Source organism: Poecilia reticulata, chromosome 3, assembly GCF_904066995.2.
Source record: "Poecilia reticulata chromosome 3, P_reticulata-male-v2, whole genome shotgun sequence".
NCBI classification, from domain to species: Eukaryota; Metazoa; Chordata; class Actinopteri; order Cyprinodontiformes; family Poeciliidae; genus Poecilia; species Poecilia reticulata.
Window position 1 is genome coordinate 23,042,756 of NC_088832.1, and position 18,859 is coordinate 23,061,614.

The 18,859-nt window shown below is 36.4% G+C and overlaps 1 protein-coding gene across 1 annotated transcript; it reads right to left on the reverse strand.

The window, feature by feature from the left end:
- Positions 1–875: 875 nt before the first annotated feature.
- Positions 876–17,512, reverse strand: phf10 (PHD finger protein 10). The gene is made up of 12 exons (XM_008405811.3): positions 17,353–17,512; positions 16,440–16,549; positions 16,172–16,302; positions 15,333–15,416; positions 15,132–15,256; positions 14,885–15,034; positions 11,788–11,897; positions 11,500–11,647; positions 9,824–9,964; positions 4,468–4,576; positions 3,128–3,316; positions 876–1,783 (listed from the first exon to the last, which is right to left on the reverse strand). Exons 1-12 carry the CDS (start codon positions 17,422–17,424, stop codon positions 1,689–1,691), a joined length of 1,464 nt encoding a protein of 487 aa, XP_008404033.1. The 5' UTR covers positions 17,425–17,512; the 3' UTR covers positions 876–1,688.
- Positions 17,513–18,859: the final 1,347 nt, after the last annotated feature.

Consider the following 18,859-nt stretch of genomic DNA (forward strand, 5'->3'; position numbering starts at 1 on the left):
AGTACTTGAGAGGTAATCACTATTGTTTTTAAGGGACTCTTCTGCTCTTTTTATTCATTGAAAATAACAGTGTGACATTAATACTACTCGTTTTATTGATGAGCAAAATCAGAACAGATACTTGTGAATTTCAAAAACTAATACATTTTGACTTAAATTTAGTAGAAATTGAAAACATAAACGTGATTGCTTAACGTTGATTTTAAAAAATGACTCAACATCATAACAGTGGGCAGGATTTCCAAATATTTTCAATTTTGGCCAAATATCTGTGGATTATGGAAAATTAAAAGACCAAGTAAACACTAGATTATAAAAAAAATATTTATGGCCACATTGTTACTTTTGTGTGAGCACCTGCTAATTATAGAGACCAGCAATGTAGAAAAGTTTATATTTTTCCTATTATTGTATAACTTACCTGGTGATCAAACTTGAACATTGTGCAGATCAGTTCAAACAAATATATAGTATATAAGCGTATAGTTCAGATTAACTTCTCATAAATTCAAAACAAGATTATGGGACAAGTCAGCGAAAAATAAAATAGGTTTAAGGTATTTAAATCCCAACCTCTCAATGTGTTATTATTTAGCAGTTATTGGCCACTTTTACCTTATTATTGAACATCAATGTTTATTTTTCTAAGCATAAACAGTTACCATTTATTAATATAACATTTTGTTATGTTAAATTCTCTTCAAACCCAAAACATTTAACACAAAGAATCTCGTCAACCATCTTGTATTGGAAAAACAAAGACAAAAATGTGAGATTTGAATAATTTACAAGAAAAACCTATTAGTATTAAAGCAGCAGAATTAACAGAAAGAGATTATAAGGTCTCCAACATGATACACATGAAAAGCGAACAATTAGCCCTTTAAAGTGGCTTTTATTGTTAAAAAAACAATTAAAAAATACAAATAATTCACTGTGACATTAGAGGCAACAAATAACTATTTAACAACCAGTTTACAGGACAATATAACAAACATAAAATAATAATAAAAAATCAAGACACTACATTTAGGCTGATTCCAAAATCATCAAGTCAATGCAAACAAATGTTAGAGTAATTACCTTTAGTGTAATTACAAGTGGTTACAGTTGCATCTTACGATTCCGAGAACAGTGAAAGTTGGAGAAACTTAAATCTGAAATATAGTTAAAATAAAACTTAAAAACTCCAGTGTCCGTAAACACACAGGAAGAATAGCACCACTTATTTAAAAAATATTGACCCAGACTGCTTTGTCATTAAAAACACAAACCACAGATAAGACGTAAAACACTAAAAGTAATATTTAAAATTTGAATGACACCAGTAAGTCCTTTAAAACCCTGCATTGAGTGAGTTTAAATGAGTTTCAGCACCAGATGTTTTTATTATAACAGTGTATAATAACAGAAATGTACGGAGAGAAAAAGCACAGTTCACTGGGAACCATTTCACTTTCCAGTCATAGAAATTAATTAAAGGTTTTGTAAAAAATAAACCAAGCTCTTCGTTACCAAGCAACAGCAGCTCACTTAATTTTTTATTCTGCTTTTCTTAAGTAAATACAGCGTTTTAAAGAACACAATGTCCAAGCAAAGCTTTATTTAAGAAAAAGAAAAAACAATTTACATTTTCCAGAAATGTTGACAAAGAATTTGTGAACAAATTAACTTAATTTTTACGTTGGTCATTTCTGAGCCGATTTAGACTTCTTCTGTGTTTTTACTCCTTTCTTTTTGGGTGTTGTGAAGTCTTTGTCACAAACCTCGCACACCCAAAGACCTGAGAAGACAGGATGAATTGTTGAGCACAAATCAAGACAAAAAAAACAAACATAAAATGGTTAAAGAGAATGATAGGTAACATTAAAAGTGTCGTATTCGGTAAAATTCCTAAGGGATCATCAAAAAACTTTGAGACGAGTCACCAGCTTCTTTAAGTTTTATGGAAAAACATAAAGCCTCTTTGTTCAATTTAGCTGAACCTAAAGTCTTAGAGAAAGTGGAGGAAATTATGAGACATTCAATATGCAGATAAATGTTGGAGAGAAAACCACATTTATGTGCATCCAAAACAACAAAAGTTTAGTTTCATCAGAAGAAGATGAATATTTTGAACTGAACCCAGAAACTATAGGGTTTCCCCTCACAGTCTGATCAACACCAGGGTTCCCCCAGAGTTTTATAAGCCTGGCGGGCTACCAGGCTTTATTTGTGCCCCCACCAAGCTTAGTATTACTTATTTAAGTCTTTTTAAAATGTTTGCATTTTTTAAAGATTTTATAGTTGGTGTTCAGCTATTAATCTTCCAATAACACATAATTATCAAGAGAAATAAAAAAATTTCCTGTCAAATTTTTAAAATATTTAACTCATAAACATGACGGGCCGCTGGATGAATGACTGCCGAGCGCCACAACCACCAGGCTTAGCAGGTTTTCTGACCGAAACCTTGAGCAGAAAGGATTTTTTTATCCTAAACTTTAAATTTATTACACTTTATGGATTAAAATATTCAGCCTCTACCATTCCTGAATTAAATTGTTTTTTAAAGACTCTGCAACGATTCTGCTTTCAGGTCACACAGTGACCAAAAGTCTGAAAAAAAAATCTAAATATCTTTCAATAAACATTTTTCTCTTATTCTCATTTCAAGTGTTGAGGTTTATTAGTGATAATAAAAAAGTCGTTTTATGAATCAATTCTTCATAATTATGAAAATAAATCCCAATTAGCGCTCAGACTATTCTCTGTCTAACCCAAACTATCTGGAAATCTTTGCAGTGAAACAGGAAAAGGAGAAATTCAGCTCGTCTAAAAATCCTTTATTCTAAATTCCCTGGATTTGAACAGGAAATATTGCATGTCATGCGCATGTAAGAAATAATATCTACTTTCTCAAAATGCTAAATGCTTTTTTTTAGCTGTCATTTTTCTAAATACAGCCACTTTGCTCTGACCTGCAGCTGCAGAGGCAAATCAGTGAACGGCTCTACTGGTTATTTAGAAACATTTATATTTAATCTGACCCGGCCATTTTATTTCGCACAACAAATATCAAAGATAATCAAATTAAGCTGATGAAGAAAAGCAAAACATGGCTGAACCCAAAGCCGTTTCTCCTCACCTGTAGGTATTTCATCCATGCCCACGCAGAAGGTGTGGTAGCCGCGGTCACACTTGTCACAGAACATCATCTCGTCCTCATGGTGCGGCTGGCGGCACACGGTGCACGTCTTACACTCCATGCACTGCCAGCGGTACGTCTGGATCACGCTCACCAGCTCCTCGCTCATGTCGAGGCAGGACGGATGGCCTGAGGTTCACAGACACACAGATGAGTACGCAGGGCAGAACGGTGGAGGACAGAAACACAGACAGAACAGAAGAAACACGTGTGTGAACAGACCCTTGTACATCTAGTTAAAGCTCTGTTGTTTTAAAGGTGACATATTATAGTTCCTGGAACCAGTTAGGACAGGTCTATGGCCCATAGATTTATTTATTTATTATTTATTTATTTAGATAACGAGATTTTAGTCTCATTGTCCTCCTTCCAGATTGAGATGCTTTATGGCCTCTTGTCACTTTAAATCCAAATCAGCTCCTGCTGGCCACGACCTTTAATCCTCAACATTTACATTCACACATTAAAGTCCAAATTCAGTTCCAATTCAAAAACAGTATTGACCCCAAAGGGAAATTAAATGTTGTCTTAACTCATTTAAAATGGCTGCAATCAGATGCATGATTAAACAACTGTACGTCTTTGAAAAGCAGAAGTGGAGCCTCCTGCACAACCAACAAGGATGCAGAAAATGGTTTCTGATTGGTAAGTCAACAACAAAGCACTTGTCTTTTCCAGCAGCCATTGTATATCAGTAAAACCAGCTGACCAAACATGCTGGAGCTCAGCGTGGGTTGCTAGGTGATGGGCTGAGCTCGCCTGGGGTTGCTAGGTAACAACACAATGTCTGTTGTTTGTGACTGGCGGGTTTTTCAAACATTTTATTTTCCAAACACCAAAAAAATTTACTTATACCAAAAAACGCTGGGAGTTTTTTTTTTTTTAATATGAAACACTTGATCTATTTTTAGAAGTAGTTTAGATGCAAATGGAAATATAAAAACATGCAAAATATAAATTTTGTATAATAGGTCTCCTTTAAATGAGAATATTCATTTGGATTTTTACTGTAAAACAAAATATCTTTCAACTCTTTAGTCACGATTCCTGCTGAGCAAAAATGTCTAATTCTAAAAAATGTCTAACAAATGTCTACGATAGCCTCGTATCATGCAAGGTTTACTAGTAAAAATGTACAATTTAAACAAATTAAATTTTAGAACAACACGTGGACTATTCTAAATAAACACATAAAACTAATAATTTCAGAGTCATGGCAAAACAGAATAATGACACATAGAGCAGGAAATGTGGCGTTAGATGTCAGCTTGCAGACTCACCGCTGTTGTCACACTGGGAGCAGTGAATGAGAGCCTCCGGCCTGCCTCTCCTGTTGGCCTCTTTACCCTTCTGGCAAATGCCACAAATAGCATTTGGAATGACCTTAGGCTGCAAGGGCAGAATAACGCTATAAAACCAATCAAACATTTGAATTTTGTAGTCATGGATATAAAGCAGAAGAGGGAAAAAAATAAATACTTTGGGGTTTTTTCTACTCTAAAATATAATAACCTGCTGCATTAAAACGGTCAGTTTGAAATTTCATTTTAGGACTCAATTAATTCAATAAAATATCCATATCAAACAAAAACTCCTCTCTGACCACATCAATATTTCCATTTGGATATAATATAGAAATGATCAGTGATAATTACAGATGTGACTATTTATCTTTGTCATAAATGCTAAAAGAAAAAGTTCTGGTAAAACTTGCAGCCTAGTTTTCAGAGTACAGAATAAAACAGAAAACTTATTAATCAATAATCTCACAGGTAACAAGAAGCTTTCCACCTTTTTCAGAAATCAAATCAATATAATTTACTATAAACGTTGTCATACAGACACAACAACCAGCAAAGTGCCTTCCTCCACTGAAATAAGAAACGAAGTGAACTTTTTCTTTATATTTACATTTTTTAACAATATGTTGATGCACCCAAGTAATTTAACCCAAAAAATTTAATTATTGTAGCAAATTAAAGGCTTCTATTCTCACATAACACAAACTAGGCACTTTTCTGAAGGATTTAAAATGAATAATAAGCAGTTTGTTTGCAAAACTGGGTGAGATTTCTAAAAGATTTGCACCTAAAAGGAAAAGCACAGTTTGCTGTAAAACAAAAGTATTTCAGTACCAAAATGACAACTTTCAAAAAGTTTTTAGCTAAATCTCCTGCATGAAATATTCTTGAAATGTTGGAACATTTAAAACACTCAAAAATAAAACAGTAAATGAAACAAAACTATCCGGGAGAAACTAAAACTCTTGAGAACAGAAACGCTAAGAAACCTGCTGCACAGTTTCAGCTAACAGATCATTTAAAACCACTTTGCTGTTAAATTACTATTTAAAAAGTTATAATAAACTCCAAATATGGAGGATTGTGAAACAACATAAACTATAAACTGCTTTGCAAAAGAAAGACGCCGTGAACTTTTCCACTTTTTGTCACGTCGCCATAAACCTTAAAAGTATTTTATTGGGAATTTATATGATATTAATGAATAACAGTGAAAAGGAGAACAAAATAGATCATTAGTTAACATATTTTCACAATTATGCATTAATTTGTGTTGATTATCACATAAATTATGTATGAATTTATGTGATACATTTATGTGTGATGTGGTTTCTGTTTTGTTTTAATGTAATAAAACGTAGAAAGATTCACAGTTTTGCAAGGCATAATTTGTACCAACACATTATGTGGCATTAATCAGAAAAATATAAACTGATTAGATTTAATAAAAATAAAGAACTGGGGGGAAAAAAGTGCAAGACTTGGTAAAGATAAAAACCAAAAACTTGAATCAATAAAAATGAATTTGAATTAGACAGAAAAGCTAAATATCTTTCAAATTCAAAAATAATCCCAAATTAAATAAATAAAAAATGTTCTGCTTACTCTTATTTTACGCGATTAGGTTTATTAAGTTAGTCTATCTGGATTAGTCTACAGATAATAAAAAACCTTTTTACAAATTAAGAGATCACTTAAAATGATCCGTTTCTCTGGTTTTAGTTTTTATAGGAATATGAGTAAAATGAACATTGTTCTTTTATTCTATGAACTACTGACAACATGTCTCTGAAATAAAAATGTAGTATTTATTTGCAGAAAATAAACGAGAAAAGGTCAAAGTAAAAAAGACTCAGAGCTCTCAGACCTCAAATAATGCAAAGAAAACAAGTTTAGATTCATTTAGAAACCACAATATTTTAACTCAGTTCAGGAATCCATATTTGGTGGAATAACCACCAAAGGTTTTCAGTGAGCCCCAGTGCAGTGGGCTCTTAGTTTTTTTTCCCAGACCTGTAGTTCATGAAGTATTTATGAATCTATTCTTCATGGTTATAAAAATAAATCCAGACTATTCTCCGTTTGACCCAAACTGTCTGGAGATGTTTTGCAGTGAAACTGGAAAAGGAGCAATCCATGAAACTGCATCCAGCTCGTGTAAATATCCTTTATTCTAAATTCACTGGATTTGAACAGGAAATATTGCATATCATGCACACGTAAGAAATAATACCAACTTTCTCAAAACGCTAAATGCTTATTTTTTTTCTTTTTTTTTTTTAAAACTGTCATTTTTCTAGATAGAGCCACGTTGCTCTAACATGCAGCTGCAGAGGCAAACAAGTGAACAGTTGTACTGGTTATATAGAAACATTTATATACTGCTGGTGTCACAGCTGGTTGAAAAGTTATGATGTAATTTAGACATTTAAATTCACATCTATACAAAACGGCTGTAGAGTTATTTAACCAGTTCCTCTCATTAACAGGGAGAGATCAGCAACAAGGTAAACAAAGGCTTTATAACCGCCCAGTTTTCTCTGGTTGTGTGCAACCCCTCCCCCACGTATTGCTGCACACTGCTAGCAGAAAAAAAATGTATAATAAAGTCAATTTTGAGTCAGAATGTTATTTAAATCTACTTTAAACTCTCCAACAGGAACATGTTTCTGGTATAACCCAACTCCACCTGCTTTTATGTTTGTCAACGCTACCAGAGTTACAAAAAAATCTAAATATATTTACTTCTTAAAACACTATATAGTCTTAAAATATAGAAATAATACTACTATTACATCTACCTCCCTTCAAGAGGACATGGATGGTGTTGTAGTGACCTTACTTTGAGAAACTTTGACGCGCTGAACGCCGTAACAACCAGCCAGAAAGCGACCATCCCCACACCACAAAGCTGAGCTTGAGTCAAACGGACGCATTCGGGTCCTTTATACTCACCTAAGCGCTGATTTATCCACACATTTTACATGTTCTCTTTTGTTTTAATCTTAAAACATAAAACACAATGACCTGCAAGGGAACACGTCACCTAAGGTCGACCAAAGATGTTGCATTTGTGGGTGTTGGGGAAAAAAAGAGAAGCACATTTTTGGCTCCGTCAGTCAGCAACTGCAACTGCAACTGCAGCTCAGCTCAGCTCAGCTCAGCGACAGTGTGAAAACGGTCTGAAAACACTTCAAGAGGACAAATAACGTCCAAACCGAACCGCTGACTCACACTCATTAACAGTCTAGAAAGAAAGTGTGCTATGTTGCTAATGCAGTTAAACGCAACTCCGACTAGTACGACTTTTATGGCTTATTAGATTAACAATGGAAAATGACTTAAAATATCTTTCTTCGAAAAATAAATAATTTTACTCCATATTGCTGTTTTCTGCTGTTATCCAGCTTAAACTGATGATTTGACCTTATGGGGAAACATTGTAACTTATAATTCAGGCTGAGTTTGCGCCGTCTGTTTATCAAAACAATTAAAATGAAGCTCCTGTTTACGCCATCGGCTTCTCCGGGTGAACATTGAGGACTGGGACGCTGCAGACTGGAAGTTTGAGGATCACTTAAATTAAAACTGCACTGGAGTCGTTTTGTCTTTCTGGACACCTCAGGTTAAAAGCTCTGGCAGAGTTAAAATGGATCAGGTGGAAGATTTTCCAAGGCTAAACCAGGACTAGCTACACCGCAAAAACACAAAGTGTTACCAAGTCGTTTTGGTCTAGTTTTTAGTACAAATATCTTGAAATAAAACAAAACTAGCTTATAAGTTACTTTTCAGCAGGATATAAAAGTTTGTTTTAAGTAAATAATTTCTTAATTTTGAAAAAAAAAAAGTACTAGTTCCGCCGGTCGATCACAACATGGAAAAAAATGTCTTGTTACAAGTGAAATAATCTGCCAGTGAAACTAGAACTGGGTTGCTAGGAGACGGGCTAGGCTTGGCTGGGGTTGCTAGGTAACGGCACCGGTGGAACTAGAACTAGTTTACAAATAAAGGAATTAATGAGTTAAAACAAGCTCTTATATTTTGCTTGAAAGTTACTTCTAAGTTGGTTTTGTCTTATTTCAAGTGCACTAAGATATTTGCACTAGAAACTAAACCAAAAATAAGATTTTGTGTTTTTGCAGTTCTAGGCTTGGTCTAAAGATGAATAAAAAGAAAAGATTTAAACTCGTGTCATATGATCTTTCCTCTGATCTATACAATTTCTGCAGAAGATCATAACACAGGGAGACAGATGTCTGAATTATATTTGGCTTGTTTTTCTACAAAAACACATCAATATATCAACAATTTAAGTTAAACATCTTGTTTCCAGCGGCAGTTTGTGTTTGGGGAGACATTTGTCAATGTCCACGTGCATTTCTGATCACTAAACTGCATTTGTAATTACTTGTAAATGTATTTTTTTTCACTTTATCGGGAAACGCTAATTATTACCAGACTTCTATGTAATGCAAGGTCCAAATTGGCAATGCAACTTGTGTCCATAAAAAACAAGGATCTGCACTTTTCTGAAGTCGGATTTGTTGCTTTTGTTAAGTAGAAATTCTCACTTCTTCTTGGCATCAATCAATAATCGAACATGGAACCAATCAGTCATCGCTGAATGTGATTTTACCAAATATGGGATGATAATAATAATAAGCCTGCAGGTCGTGGTAGTCGGGGTTTCGGGTAATCAGTAAGGATTAGTGTGCATGGCACACTTCAGAGACAGATGATAATATTATCTACAGTGATATACTTTATAAAACCACCACAAAATGTATGCGGCTTATTTTTTCTTTATGTCTTTAACAAAGTTTCTTTTCCAAGAAGAGAAAATTAGCAGCCAAAAAAATCCACATACTTGTCTTAGAACTTTTTTTTGACAAGTGAGGACAGATAAGAGGTATATTAAGGGCAATCAGAAGAAGAAAAAAAAGTTCAAATTTGTCTTCACTGAAGAAAAAAGTAAAAGTGCAGTGAAAAAGAAACGTGAACTGTTCCTTTAAAATGTTCTTATTGCTCACAGTTGGGTAAAAAAAAAAAAAAAGGGGTGGGGGATCAGGGTTTGGAGGGGGGTCCATGAGGCAATCATAAAACCAAAAAAAGTCAAAGGTCAAAACCCCCTGGTGTGTGACTGTGTGTGTGAGGCGGGGTGGACCGGGTCATTCCAGCTGGGAGGCAGGCTGACCAACTGTAGATGCTGAAGAGAGCTAGGTAGGGGGTCAGGAATGGATGGAGTAAGGAGGTGGTGACAGTAGAAAGAGGAGAGGGGGCAGAAAGTGCTGCTGCTGTTGTTGGAGAAGAGTTTTCAGGTGGATTTGTCCTCTACCTTGTACCCTGGAGTGGCTTTGTGGGAGTGGCGCTGGTCTTTTCCCGGCGTTGACGTCCTGTCTTTGGCTTTGGACTTATGACGATGTCCTCCTCCGCCCTCCTGGCTCTCCACGTCCGAGGCGTTTCCTGAAGAGCTGTCCTATGGGAGAAACAGAGGTGGGAGCAAATTTAAGAAAACAAGCCAGAAAGTTATCCTTCATGAAAGAAAAGGTTCGACTTGACATAAAGATATCACAGAACCGCTGCCGAGTAGGGATGCAGCGACTGCAGTTTTCTGGCCTTTTCTATGTTTTCTGTCTGAAATGTCACTAAATATAGCAGGAAAGTCACTGAGTTGGTAACAATGGTAGACTATTGTTAACTCCAAACATTCAGACATGATCTGGTGGGCCGGTCCATCAGTCAAACCTCTCTCACAGAAGAGGCAGCGGTTGATTTTTAGACGTTTGCTGAAGTAGATAAGATTGGCTTCATGTGTAAGAATCAACCAATCATCGTTCTCTCAAAATTAAGGAAATCTGCGCCGATAAATCGGTGCACCCCAAGTATCGCAACAGAAATGCACAATAGAAAAATCATACATCATATATTGCAAGTATGCAATACTATAGATGTGAAATCTGTCGAAATTATTTGAATTTATTTTGTATCGTTTCTCCAGATATTTATTGGCGCTTTAAGGTCTTTTAAGCTGCTCTTGGCAGTTGGTGGTTACCATAGCAACCGGTAACTGACGGCTCCTCCCCCTTTTTTTTTCTGTTGCCATTTGTAACTGCTGCTAACAGCTCATTGGGAGCTATTGCTCTGTACTTTGTTTAGGGCTATTTTTTATATTTTATTTAATATATAGGGGCAGAAACTGCTGGGTTATAAATAAAAGAAAAAACTGAGAAAGATAAGTTGGTGATATTAACTATAGATCTTGTCAAATCTTACTTTAGTTGAGGACATTTTTTACCATTCCTTTTCATTTTTTTCACTATTTGTAATCACTCAAATTCAAAAAATACTTTATCAATCCCAAAGGGAAATTAAATGTTGTTGTAACTCATATTAATTCAAAATTCTTTGAATGGTTATTGTAGATGGTGATCATAGTTGTATCTGTGTCTCAAATATTTAAGGACAAACTTTTTTTTTTTTAATGGAATTAAGAAATGCAAAGCCTTATATTAATTCTTAAAGTACAAAACCGTCAAACACAATGTATGAGAACAACCAAAAATGATTTTTGTTTATAAAATGAATTAAATGATGAGGCCAAACAAAGTACAAATATAAACCAGCTTAAAAATTCTGTACAAAAATAAACTGATTGGGAAATATGCTGTATAGGACGGGGTGTCTGAAAGGCCGAAAATGCTGTTGTTGATATTAATAATGTGTAAATAATTGTACATTCAATGATGAGAACATGAGATTTAAGCGTCATTTGATGTGGGAATACTTCTGGTGTAATATATTTTTTTAAATTGTATAAACTTGCCTGTAAATTGGTGTGACTATTTGTCCTATTTTTTTCTGTTTCTACTTTTTATTGTCCATTCAAAGTAAATAAATAAATGTTAGATACATAAATCTGATACTTTTTGCAGACAGCACAGACACCCTGTTTTACCCACATCAGCAGAGATCAGACATTTCTACGTCTCTATCAACAAGCTGCTGCCTTACTGATGAGTTCTTGTTGTTCTTGTCGTCCTTGGCCTCGTCTGCATCGTCCGAGTCGGGCTCCGAGTCTGGAGCAGGAAGCTCTGGATCCAGTGGAGGCTCATACAGAGCGGTGTTCAACGGCAAATAGCGCAACTCGTTGGGCGAGTACCTGACATGAAGAAAACGACGATACATCAGCAGGGAAAAGATGATAAAACAAGAAAATATTAGGATGGCTAGGGTGTCATGTTCACCTTATGGTAGGCAATAAAAAAGAACATGGATGTTGTTCTTTTGAGCTAAATGTACCTTTTGTAGTAATCTTGGAACTGTCCTGGTATGAGAGCCACAGGGTAAGGCCCGGTTTTGGTTAATTCTGGAGCAAGCACCTTGAATCTGCCCTGTGGTACCTGGATAACCTGGAAACATAAAGGCACACATCTGAAACTGACCTTAGAGCAAAGTTATACGTGTTCATTCAACACTCCACTAAGGGTTTTTACTAGAGTGCACCGACTGCAGTTTTCTGGCCAATCACTAAAAAGCTAAAAAGCCTGACGTGCCGATTCCAAATTTGTCCAAATTCCTTTTTTTTAATCTCCCAAAGTTCAGGAAATCGTGGCTGATTTAACTGGTGCACAACTAGTTCTTAGAGATGTCTTTTCTAGTCTCAAATTAATCTTTGGCACCAATTTCTCCACTGAAATACTCAAATACATTTATGCAATTGTGAGGATATAAATATAAACCCTAGATCCTTAGAGATGGATGAGGATGACCAAACGTTTTGTCAAGTGGGCCAAAGTCGTCACCTCAATGTTACTCGCAGGCCAGAAAAATATCATTTTTAAAAATAAAATCACCAAAAATATTGTTGTGATTTTTTTTAATAAGTGCACAATAAACTAAACATAAACTATTTTAAGTAAACAAATAAGGTGCTCAGACGGTTTTTGTAGAAACGGGATCATAGATTAAAAACTTCAATTGGTTTTTCCAGATTTTTCTTTTAAAATCTAAGGAATCCAGTTTGCTGATTATTTTGGGCTTGAAGAAAACGGAAAAAATATTTTGTCCATCCTCATCAATAAAAACAGGATGTTCATTTAAAATCACTTTTTATATTTAGCCAAGTTTTAATACAGAAAAAAAGAGCAGATTTTGGTGCACTAAGATTTACTTTAGATCAGTGTTTCTCAACCTTTTTCGGCCCAGCGCCCCCCTAGCCTTTATCTAAGTCCCTCACCGCCCCCCACCAAAGAATTTGTAGGCTACTTTGCACTGACAATTATTTTATTATTAATGTTACTATCATTATTGTAGATGTTTTGAATCGGCGCACCGATGATGTTTTCCCGTACACTTCAGCGCGCCTTACGCTCCTTCACCTCGCGCACATAACGGGGTAAATGTAGCGAGTTTTGCCCTAAACGTATCGGCGACTGGAGGAGGGGGTTTGTTTCTACGCTCCTTCGTGGGGGGCGCCGATTTATGTTTTCGCATCCACCTGAATAATGTGTAGTTGCGCTCCTACCCATGGCACTTCAACAATATTATTTTACCTTTTATCTGGAAATAGTGTCTGTATATTCTTGCCATACAGTCCTCTGTATTAATTATTGCTCGAAAGGTCTTGCCATACCAGTTTATTCCTCTGTATTTACTTTAGTTTCTTAGTTTATTCTTGCATTTTGTTCTTCATTCATTTCCATTTAGTTTCCTTTGATTAGTTTTATCCTCTCTTGGTTTATTGCTATGTCCACTTTAGTTAATTTCCTGTTGCTACATTTATTTTATTGTTTATTGATCATCAGTAATATTCATTCATCACCTGCTGCGCTTCCTAATCATCATGTGTTTCACATCATGTGTTGATTTTTCACTGTTCAGCGTTGGATTCTCTGTTTTTATGCCATAATTCACATCTAGTTCTTCGCTCCGTTTTGCCCGCTTCTCATGTTTCAGAGTTTTGCGCAATGTGCGCGGCCTTTGTTTTTTTTTAACCCCCTAAAGTGCAGGGCGGTCGGGAAACATCGATGCGGGAAAGGCAGTCTGACATAAACCTTTTAAAACAACGGAAACAATTTCGGTATTCTGATTATTGAAATTTAAAAGTGCTGCGGTACCGTTGTTCCATCAAACCCGCTTCATGTCGGACCACTTACAGCACCGGTGTTAACGCTATAAAATGAACGCTCTCTATCGTGGAATTACCCATGGAGGGATTTCTTTATTTAAATGTGTTCATTTTTCAGAGGGATACAAAGTCGTGATTTTAGTAATTACATGTTTATAAGAGCGATTTTCTGTTGTCATTTCATGGTAGCGGGCAGCTTTCAAACGGAAATAAATAACTTTTTAATATAAATTGCTGCTTTGACATGATCACAGAACTGCCAAAACATATGTAGCCTACATAAATACCAGACAAAGTGAATCACAGCAGCGTCATCAGCAGCTGTAACGCTGAACTGATGCAGAGCTGAGCCATGAAGCTACAAACACTGAATAGAAGAAGAGCTGCCATCGATACAGCTGCAGCCAAGCATGATTTAATGTTACACAATACAGTTTTACCAAGTTGCTCAAAGTCTAAACTGGTATTGTTGTGCATTTAAGGTATAAAGTTTACCTTCGACCAAACGCCCCCCAAAGGCATCCCAGCGCCCCCCTTTTGTAAAAATGTCCTCCAGCGCCCCCTGCCGTCCTCTGAACGCCCCCTGGGGGGCGGTACCACCCACGTTGAGAACCGCTACTTTAGATGATAAATCAATGAGTGGATGTGGTATGATACGGCTGAAAACTTAAAGTAGTTTCATATCAGTTCACATTGATTAATTATTAATTCTTTTGTTTTAAATATCTGAAATACTTCCAAACTGCTGGCATGACCTCCTGCTTTTTATTTTTAAGCAGTTATGACTTCAATATGTTGTTGCTAGATAACCATAGTTGGGGGGTGGGGGGAAGAGATAGATTTGAAACCGCTTGTTACCCAGCAGGTTGTTGCTAGGTAACCATAGAATGAGCGAGTCAGTTGATTCCACCAGCCAAGCTTAGCTGGTCCTGAGAGGCTGAGCGGCTAGTCTTTCCTCTGCCTACATCTCCCAGAATGCCATGTGGTTCTGGCTCATAGTCCAATGAATATTCTATATGTTGACCACTATTCTATCAGATGTATTATCTGTTGATATTGATCACGTGTCTATTGCGATATATGTTGTTATTGATTTATTGTCCAGGCCTACCTGGGCCTCACTTTGAACACCTTTGATTTATCGCATTAATAAATGGAAATGAACTTTTTTTTTTCATATTCCATTTCCCATTTCCATGCTCATCCAGATCTGGAGAACGTCGTCAGAAGGTGCAGTAAATCGTGCCAGTAATTTAAAACCGGACTTACGTGGGTCTGGAGGTCAAAATAAGCTCTCCTCTCTTCCATCCGCTCCCTGTTGAAGTTGCTGTTAAACTCTGCGGCTTTTTTCGCAGCCTCCTTTATGTACTCAGGAACCTTGCTGGCCTCGACCTTCTGAGGGTTCTGCTGCTGCATTTGCTACAGTAAAATAAATCACATCAAGACAGAATCAATCATGAAGAAGCATCTTCTCAAAGTAAACTTCTGGCGTGATGTTTCTGCCGTTTGTGCTCACAGAGTACTCTTTTGCTATTCTCTGCCGCTCCCTTTCTTGCAGTATGACAGAATACTCAGCATGTTTGGAAGGATACTCCTTGATCATCAGATCTATCACTTCGTCGCTTCGCAGAGCTGTGAGACCTGAAGGCGTCACAAAGACCGGCGTCAGGAACTGCGTCAGGTGAAACTTAAATTATTTAAGGGTTATAATTTGTACCCAGAGTGCACTGTGTCTCCGTAATGACATTTTGTTCTCGAAGATAGAGCTTCTCCTTGTGGGACAAATCTCGCCTCTCCATATCTGCACAGAGATAAAAAAGAGAAAAAGGAAACAAACTCAGATCAACAGCTTGAAATAATTAATCACAGCATGACAGACGCTTAATTTAACACCAGGAAGAACATGAGTTCAGAGCTGGGTAGTAACTATTTATATTGACTTGAGTAACTTTTTGGAAAAAAAATTACTCTTAAGGGTATTTTACTGTACCTATTTTTACTTTTACTTGAGTAATTTTATTTACAATTATCGCTATTCTTACTAGAGTAAAATTTCTGGATCCTCTACCCACTGTGAGTAACGTCAACAAAGGAAGAACCAGTTTGTTTTAACCAAAGGTTCACCAGTCATAAACACTCATCTACAGTTTCTATTAAATTTTCATGAGTTTTATATTGAATGAAACTGATCTGGAAAATATTTGCTCTTGCCTGATTTTGTTGTTTTGTGATTATTTATATTAATTATTTAATTATTTGGTGTTTCTACATTTCCACATAACTTTATATTTTGTTCTATGTGATAATGTAACTTTTAAATATTAGATTGATGTTTTCAACAGTTACTCAGTACTTGCGTAATTTCTTGGCCGGCTACTTTTGGCTTTTACTTGAGTAAAAACATGTTGAAGTTGTGCTACTGATGTATCATTTTTGGATGTTTTTTAACATTTCACTCCTGCTCTCATCTGTACAAAGTCTTTACAAAAATAAGATTATCCAGTTAAATTACAAGTGAGGAATGAGAGTCAAACTTCATGGGAATCTAATTCTTACCAGGATACTTCCTCTTGAATGACGTCACTCCCAGATACTCGCTGACCTGCTCCTGCAGCATGTAATACTCTCCTGTGTCATCAGGTGGCCACTTATACTCTGTCAGGTTCTCTGCTGGAAAATATGTCGCTCTGAGCAGGGGTGTGTTGGGGTTTTGTGAATTTAGTGGGGAAAACAAGAGGAAAACAGGTAAAAACAACAAGTGAGGCCAAGTCAGACGACGACAATAGCTGTTTATTGTGTCCTTTAAAGTATCTGTGCAGTTTACCCGAGCTCTTGGCTGAAGGTGTCACAGCTTCGGGAGCTGTCTCCTGAACCCATTCTCCTTCTTTTGGGAGGCTGACTGCCGTCGTTGGAAACCTCATCTATTACATCTTCCTGCAGACAAAAACAAAAATCCAAACTATTAATGACACCAAGAATTCAGATCACAAATGCTTAAGAATTTTTAAAATGGCATAGTCAGACTGACCTAAATAAACGTTTCTTTCATTCAAATGTTTATTCATTTAATGAGCAGGTTACCAAAGTTTGAAAAGTTACAAGTCTGCCAAAAACATTCACAGTATTTCAACAGTTTAAAGCCCTTTCATTGACAGGCCACGGTTTTCTCAGTTTCACAACATTTTTGTCTGAGATAAAAATGAAATATAATGGTGTGGAAACCAAACACTAGTAAATAAAGATGGTTATAATTGTAATAATCCATATGTGGTGGGAATAACTGTTGCTTTCCTGTTTAAAATTACAATTAGATCATGTTATGCATATGACTTTTAATTAAAGAGTTTTTGTTTCATTTGAATGTACAGTGGAAAAAAGTAATGAAAGAGAAAATGTAAAACATCATCAGTCAATGCAGGACTGTCAATAAGCAAATTCAAACGAATTTGCTTATTAAAGTAAATTAATTTTGTGTACGTTGTGCTGTTTAAGCTTGATAAGATACACATTTGAAGTCCCGTTTGTTATTTGCATAAGTTTACTGACATCTAACCGTTTATGATCATCAAATATGAGCAGGGAATATAAAATTATCATTTGAAAACAAAGGGGGGATACTAATGTCGCTAACACAACCAACCATAGGGATATAAGGAGCTAGCCGTTAGCTGAGATCGAGGTAACGCAGAATTCCAAATGTCACTTATTTATTAAATTAAATGAAGTAGAAATGTCACCTTTAGTGATTGTGCTCCTGGAGTGGCGGGATTGCTGTCGCATGGCGGTCTGATGGGTAGTACAGCTGCCATATTTCAGTAAAATAATGAAAGTAGCTAAGCTAGCTCACTAGCCGCGGCTGTTTCTTCTTCTTCGATAAAGCTTTGGGACGGTTTTCTAAGTTAGAACAGTGACCCCTGGTAGCTCGGAGGATTAATCGGGAATTATTTTGTGTATTCAAAAAACTTTTTTGATCCCAAAGGGAAATATGCGAATTCAGATACACTGTTTTAAATAATAAAAAAAATGTATCCAAGTAAAATATAATTGAAAAACCTATTCCAATGGGCACAGAGAGATATTTTACAAGTATCTGATTCTCGTAATTTTGATGATAATGGCTTACATCTGATGAAACCCCAAAAATCAATTCCCAGAAAGTCAGAATATTACATTTAAATATTTATTTTCAGGATAGGATTTCGTATGGCTTCCTTCGCATGAATTGCTGCATCAGTGCAGTGTTACAATGGAGGTTTTAAGGAAGTTTTGGTTGCTTTACTACCATTAGCATGTCTGATTCACTGGCTGTCACTCGTCCTCCTCATGATAATACGCCATAAATTATGTGAGGCTTAGGTCAGACCAATTTGTTGGTTAATCAAGTACCAAAATACCATGGTCATTGATCCAGGTATTGATACTTTTAGCAGTTTGGTCAGGTAGAGTCTGTTCCTCTCCATTCTTCCTCCAAACTGTTTAGGACTTTGAGTTCCATGAGAGATCAAACTTTACTTTCATCTGAAAACAGTACTTGAGATTAACAGGCTTCTTGTCCAGCCCTTTGATGCTCCTAACACCTCCGGTTTATTGGTGGATTAACTAGAAGTATGATAGTTTTACACCAGGTGCTGGATCCATCTTTTTATGGTGACAAAATCACAGACCCCAAACTCTTGAATGGGTTTTGCTTTACCCATTCAAAGCAAATAGCTATGGTTATTACTGCTACTTGTGCATCCACTGCAAAAACACTAAAGTATTTTTGGCTTTGTTTCTAGTGCAAATATCTTAGTACACTAGAAATAAAACAAAACTAACTTATAAGTAACTTTTCAGCAAGATATATAAGTATTTGTTTAGAGTCGGCAATTCCTTAATATTGATGAAAAAATGGCAGATTATTTCACTTATAATATGAGGTGAGGTGTTCCGGGCACGTCCCACCGGGAGGAGGCCTCGGGGAAGACCCAGGACACGCTGGAGGGATTACGTCTCTCGGCTGGCCTGGGAACGCCTTGGGATTCTCCCGGAGGAGCTGGAAGAAGTGGCTGGGGAGAGGGAAGTCTGGGCCTCCCTTCTGAAGCTGCTGCCCCCACGACCCGACCCCGGATAAGCGGAAGAAAATGGATGGATGGATGGATGGATGGATGGATGGATGGATGGATGGATGGATGGATGGATGGATGGATGGATGGATGGATGGATGGATGGATGGATGGATGGATGGATGGATGGATATGAGGA